At 34.0% G+C, this 6810-nt stretch overlaps 1 protein-coding gene across 1 annotated transcript in view; it reads left to right on the top strand.

Moving 5' to 3' along the window:
• LOC144237342 (protein diaphanous homolog 2-like) overlaps positions 1 to 6810 on the top strand; it is a 522961-nt gene that overhangs the window by 268564 nt on the left and 247587 nt on the right. The window contains exon 8 of the mRNA XM_077770998.1: positions 1791 to 1954. Within this exon, the coding sequence (XP_077627124.1) occupies positions 1791 to 1954 (164 nt within the window). The remainder of the gene's footprint in view (positions 1 to 1790; positions 1955 to 6810) is intronic.

Below are 6810 nucleotides of genomic sequence, written 5' to 3'. Positions count from 1 at the left end.
TCCATTATAATACCAGAGCTGTGTTCCCATGGAAAATAAATTTAACTCCAAGTTATAATAGAACATACTGAAGAATTCAGAAAATCTTATAAAATCAGGTATTTTGAAACACATTTATCAGGGCCTGATAAAATAATACTACCGTAAGATATTAATACACTATAATGAACCTTATAATAAATAGCATGCCCCAAACTGCTCTTATCCTTCTTTTACAATTCTAAGTATTTTACCTTTCCACTTAAAGACATTTTACTTCTGTGATTATTATCGATGTCTTAAATGTAACTATAATTTTTTAAAGTGAATTTGATTTCCTTTATTCTTCACTATTAGCCCACTTACCTTCCTCTGAAGCATTCTTACCAATTTACATTCAAAAGTTATTAGCCATAGAAGAAAGTCTCGAGGAAATGCTCCAAAATATTCACAACGCTTGCTTCTGAGTGGTTGGAAATTTTAATTTATTTATTTTTGTTTTCTAAGCCACCTAAAGAGATAATTTTTCATATCTATAACCTTTGTAAGAAAGTGTTATAATTTATTTCTTTAAGTATAAATTTATATATANGATAACCTGGGAATTCATTAGAAATAATTATAATTCTCAGGCTCCTGGGCTCAGGCTCAGGAAACAGTAATCTGTTTTAGCAAGTCTTTTGGGTGATTAAGTTTCTACAGCTATAGCAGAATCTCTCTCCTTGTCTCCCATCTCTCTCTTCTCCCTTTTTCTTCATCCCTCCCCCTTGCCTGTTTTCCTTCTCCTTCTCTCTCCCTCTCCTTCCCCTCTTTATCTGGGATACCCACAGACACACATGTACCTAAACTATATATAATTCAGTGCGACCTCTGTATATATAGACTATCTTTATTTAAGAAGAGAATATTTTTTCTAAGTTTTTGTTGCTGTTTGTTTCTGCCCTACCTTGTTCATAAAAAGATAACTGAGGCAGTTTTATGATATTTATATTTATGTGCTTTCATTTAGCAAACATGTTTTGCATAGTTATGCATTAAATAGTTCAGCCTACTTTACAAATTTTTGAAAGTCACTAACCAAAATGATGACTCTAGCAAGTTATTATGAACTGAATTGTGTCCCCACAAAAATTCATATGTTGAAGCCCTAATCCCCAGAATCTCAGAATGTGGCTGACTGTATTTGGAGATAGGCTTTCAGAGAAGCAGTTAAATTAAAATGAAGTCCTTAAGCTGTGCACTACTCCAGTGTAACTAGTGTCCTTATAAGAAGAGGAGAAGAGGACACAAACACAAGCAGAAGGACCACCATGTGAGGATAGAGCAAGAAGGTGGCCATCTACAAGCCAAGGAGAATGGCCACGGAAGAAACCAAATTTGCCAACACTTTGAAATTAGAATTCTAGCTTCTAGAATTGTGAGAAAATGCATTTCTATTGTTTAAGCTACTCAGTCTGTGGTATTTGTTACTGTAATCCTAGCAAATTAATGCATAAATATTTACAAAATGATGGTATAATTCAATCTGAACATCTAGTAATTGCCTTTAAGATACTATTGGATCAGGGTACTGGGTAGCTAGTCAGTTAAGCCTCTTACTTTGGCTCAGGTCATGATCTCACAGTTCATGATTTGAACCCCGCATCAGACTTTGTGCTGACAGCTCAGAACCTGGACCCTGCTTTGTATTCTGTGTCTCACTCTCTCTGCCCTTCCCTTGCTCTCTCTCTCACCCTCTCTCTCTCAAAAATAAACATTAAAAAAAAATTGTTTAAATACCATTGTATCATGTTCCTTAACAGAAAGCTACAGCTTTACAAAGAGTGCCAGAGACCAGTATGAAAAACTGTTCACCATGCACAACAACATGCTAAAGCTCTATGAGAATCTTGGAGAATACTTTATTTTTGACTCTAAGACAGTGAGCATAGAAGAATTCTTTGGTGATATCAGCAACTTCCGAACTTTATTTCTGGTGAGTAGTACATCTTGGCATTGTAAGCCCTGTTGTTTTTGTGTTTTAAATAATTTCTCCTATTAGCATTTTATGTACCTATTGATCATACTGATTTCATGTTATAGTCCTTTAACAGGAACCGACAGATATTTTATACCTGTAACATGGATAAAATTGTTGGATGGCTTAAATATATAATGGGGACTTAAATGAATTATCTTCAACTTTAGGTATATATGGGGATTTTTGTACTGAAATTTTATAAGAAAATGAATGAATTGGTACTTGACGTTGATTTTTATATAGCATAGTATTATAATTTGACCTAGCTTAAAAATTCATATCTAAAATCATCTTTCGTTTAATACATTAAAATGCTATGATTTGTGAACAAGTGTTTGTAATAGTCTAGATAAGAAATTGATTCTAAATTAGACTTTGTAAATGACCTTGAATACTTAAATTTTCTTTCACAATGTCATCTCTTGTTTCAATCTGTAACTCTTGGGGTAACAGTAAATATTAGCATTAAATAGAGATGGGATATCAGCGTGCCAGTTATGATGCTAGAAGGAAGAAAAAGCTTTACTGTATAAATGTTGTGGAAATACTTCTTTGCATCCAGTGAAGGAATAGAAGAGCACAGAGTCCAATTATGATAGTAATAGAAAGATATGCATAGTAGTTGATTTCAAACAAGTAAAGTTTCATATATTTTAAAGAAAGAATTCTAGCAATTTTCCCCAACAGGAAGATCAATTAGGAAACAAATTCATTTAAGTTTGAGGTATGTTTCTATCCCCAAAGCAGCTATTTGCTAAATAAGGCTCTCTCTCTTAATTGACTGTATTGCCCCATGAAAAATGTTGGATTTTGGTGTGACTTACACAATCTGGGAGATACAGATATTTCTGTGGAAAACATTTGCTTTCACCTACTAAGTTAGAACATGTAACCCAGAGCACACGCCAATTGTGGGTAGAAGCTAAATCAAAAACTTTCCTAAATATGATGTTTTGTTTTGTTTTATTTTTTGTTTGTTTGTTTGTTTTTGGCTGAGGACATTAGCTTATTTGGTCTTTGTTCTTTACCCCTTAAAAAACACGTGTATTTAACTTTTTAGTTGGTCAGTAAGTAGTAAAATGTGTTCTGAAAATGACTCATCCGAATACTTTGAAAGATAAAGTTATAAATATGATGTGAACTTATGAATACCTATGTCATATCTACTTGGACTATTTTCAAGAAGAAAAAATATGTTAAAAAGGAATGGAGACTAGAAAATACACTTCAGTTGACACATTGAAAAGATAAATCCAATAAATTGTCTATAAGCAGATGGAGATAAATATAATTAATAATGTCAATCTCTATTAGAGTGTTTTGATTTAACATGGATTGGATCTGAAAGCACTGACCATCATATTAGTGCCTCTCACCTCCCCGATAGTCACACAATAGAATTTAATGTACCTCTCCCATTTTACAGTATTTGTTTAAGGACAATTCCTGTGTGGCAACCTGTGTTTAATCATGTTAGCCAGATGCTTAGAAATTTTGCTAAGAATTATAAATGATTATACCCCTGATCTCTAAGAATCTATTCACCTTTAAAAGTCTATAGTCATAGAATTTCAGAAAGTCATATAAATTACATACATAAATAGGATATATCTGTCTATTGGTTTTACTCTGTACGTAGCTTGAGTACAGGGAAATAATTTGTCACAAATTATTCTCATTGTGAATAAGTTGACATGCTGAAGTCCAGTTTTGTGTGCATTTACGTTAGTTTCTTGAGATACTGCTAAGATTGATTTTCACAGAGCTTTCAAAACAGGTAACCAGCTCTTACAATTGTCCTGGTCAGCCATTGCCATCTGCCTTTCAGAGCATTTTTACTATCACTTTTATCCACAAATCATGATTGACTTGCTGGCATGAAAACTAGATGTGCAACTTATTAGTTGTTTTGAACTTGGGTTGGTTATGTAACCTCTCTAGGCATCAGTTTCCTCACTTATAAAATACAGGTGATAATTCGTGCCATGTCCTTCTCAACACAATGTGAAAATACCTCATAACCTATGCTATGCAAATGGAGAATATTATTAGGCATTCTGTGCCCATCCATTTGATTATTATTTATTGCAAATCAGCTTGATTTTGGTAACTCTCTAGTCCAGAGATAATAGGAGGAAAAATGTCTCTCTCTGTCCATGAATGAACAGAGACAGACAAGTAAATGCAATGTAATTTGATAAGTGCTGCCATAGAAATATGTCAAGGTGCTATAATAATGCAAAGGAGGAACTGCCTAACCTTGCCTGAGCTGACTCAAGAAGGCTTTACAGAGAAAGTAACATTTGTGCAGAATCTGGAAAAACCCATAGGTGTTTGACAAGCAGACTTTGACAAGCAGGTTTAAGGGTTTTACACCTGACCTATAAGCTGAACACTCCTAAATCAACATCACCAACTTCAGTCGATCATTTGTGCTCCCCATGTTCCTGTTTCATAGTGAGCTTAAAGTGATTTTGCTCTCCCAGAGGAGGGAATAACCCTGAAAGAGAGACAAAAATTATAATCTCCAGAAATTCCCGTTTTCTTAGTGTTTTGTGTGTTTGGCTTCAGGATTCTTACTGCTTAAAAGCATATTGGACTATAGATGGAAGCAATAAAATACCAGTATTGCTGAGAAGAAAATAAGAGTTCTGATTCATGTGCTACCAAAAATTACTTCCAAATGAGCTCAGAATTTCATCTTGGTAGATCTATTTGGCATGTATAGCATATACAAAATGCATATACCAAAAAGTCTTCCTCAGACAGATATCTTCTAAGGGATGGGGGAAATGGAACTAAACAAAAGGGTTTGATATTATGGATTAAAGCCTTTTTCAAAATAATCACATTCAAGTTAATAAAAGCAAAATTGGATAATCTGTATGATATGCTGCTATATCAATTACTGATATCAGTCGAATTATATATTACTCAACTGAGATTATTAAAGACATTCAAGGTGCATGTCCTATATAAGAGCATGAAGATATATGTAATTGGAAACATTTCTAATTTCACAATAAGTCTCTCTACTTAGCTTCCTGAGATCATCAGAATTCAAAAAACTGTTTATAATATAGGCAAGATTAATTAATAATCCCTAAATTTAAGTTGAATATACTGTGGATGAAAATAAAATTCCACATTTATACAATATATAAACATCGTTTTATTTTTGCTTATTCTCCTTTATGCTTCACTTAGTTCAAATAGTTGGCTACACAGTCTTTTTTCTTTTGAGATATTTTGAATAGAATATTCAAGATCAGTGAACCTTATATGTTTCACTGCCATTCAGTATCTTGCTTAAGCATAAAAATTAATTTCAGCTGTTGTGAAAGTGTTTGAGGCAAGTATTATACTTCAGTAACTTTCATAGCTCCAAATAAATTATAGAAAACATTTCTGTTGTCTCTGAAATCTGTCAGTTTCCTGTTTCTGTGTGTTTTTGTTTTGTTTTTTAAAGGACAATATGTTATCCAGGCACTCGATTAATTTTTGTTTTGTGTGTGTATCCTCATTCTATATCTCATACAGTAGAAATATAGGAATAAGACTTTATAGAATTAATAGAACCATTTACATAACTTTTTTGTGTTTTATTTATTTCTGAGAGAGAGAGAGAGAGAGAGCATGAGCAGGGGAGGGTCAGAGAGAGAGGGAGAGATATAGAATCTGAATCAGGCTCCAGGCTCTGACCTAGCTGTCAGCCCAGAGCCTGATGCGGGGCTCAAGCCCACGAACCATGAGAACATGACTTGAGCGGAAGTCAGACACTTAACCGACTGAACCACCCATGCGCCCCTCATTTACATAACTTAAGAAGAAAATATTACCATTACTATTAATCATGCTAGAAGATCCCCCCTCAACAAAATAAGTATTTGCTACTATTCATTTGATTAATAAGCTTTAACATTTTTGTTTAATCAGGGCTTTCCTTTAACAATTTTTGAACCGTTCTTAGATGAGTACTAAATGGCTAAGTGTTAGGAGGCTAAGTGGTAGCTATATTTATGCCATCATGCCATCATTCAGTCTTTCTTCTATCTCCTAAATATCTTTGAATCCATTCATTTCTCTCCAAACCCACCGAGGCTATTTAGTTCTGGGCCTCCACCATCTCTCAGCTGGACTATTATAATGATGTTCTGACTGGTGTCTGTGTCTACTAATCTTACTATTTCTAACTTCTAATCCATTCACCACATTAAAGTCATAATAAAATGGAAAACAAACAAGACAGTGTTACTTTCCTGACTTAAAATTCTTCAATGAATTCTTTGTTGCTTTAGGATGAAATCTAAATTTTTAAAAGTAATGTGACTTAAAAAATCAGGGGTGCCTGGGTGGCTCAGTCGGTTAAGTGTCTGACTCTTGGTTTCTCAACTCAGGTCATGATCTCAAGGTTCATGCTCTGTGCTGACAGTGTGGAGCCTGCTTGGATTTCTCTCTCCCTCTCTCTGCCCCTCCCCCACACCATAGCTTTCTCTCAATAAATAAATAAATAAATAAATAAATAAATAAATAAATAACAATTTTTTAAAAATAAATAACATATAGTGGTTTATAAAATCAAAAAGAACTATGGTTACTTAAAGGCCAGGCCATCTATGGTTGGCTGACTGAAACATAATCACTTAATGTGAATTCTCCTCCCAGATTGGTAAAAGTAAAACATGAAAGTGGAAGCAGCAGAACAAGACAGCAGTAAGTGTTTAAGAGGACACGAACCTCTTAGAACAGAGAGAAGCTTTGGAAGCACACTTTTAAAACTAGATGAAGGCTCAGAGGCAAAGGTGTGATTG

Source organism: Crocuta crocuta, unplaced genomic scaffold, assembly GCF_008692635.1.
Source record: "Crocuta crocuta isolate KB4526 unplaced genomic scaffold, BGI_CrCroc_1.0 scaffold912, whole genome shotgun sequence".
Classification (NCBI taxonomy): domain Eukaryota; kingdom Metazoa; phylum Chordata; class Mammalia; order Carnivora; family Hyaenidae; genus Crocuta; species Crocuta crocuta.
This window is presented reverse-complemented; position numbering and strand designations above follow the sequence as displayed.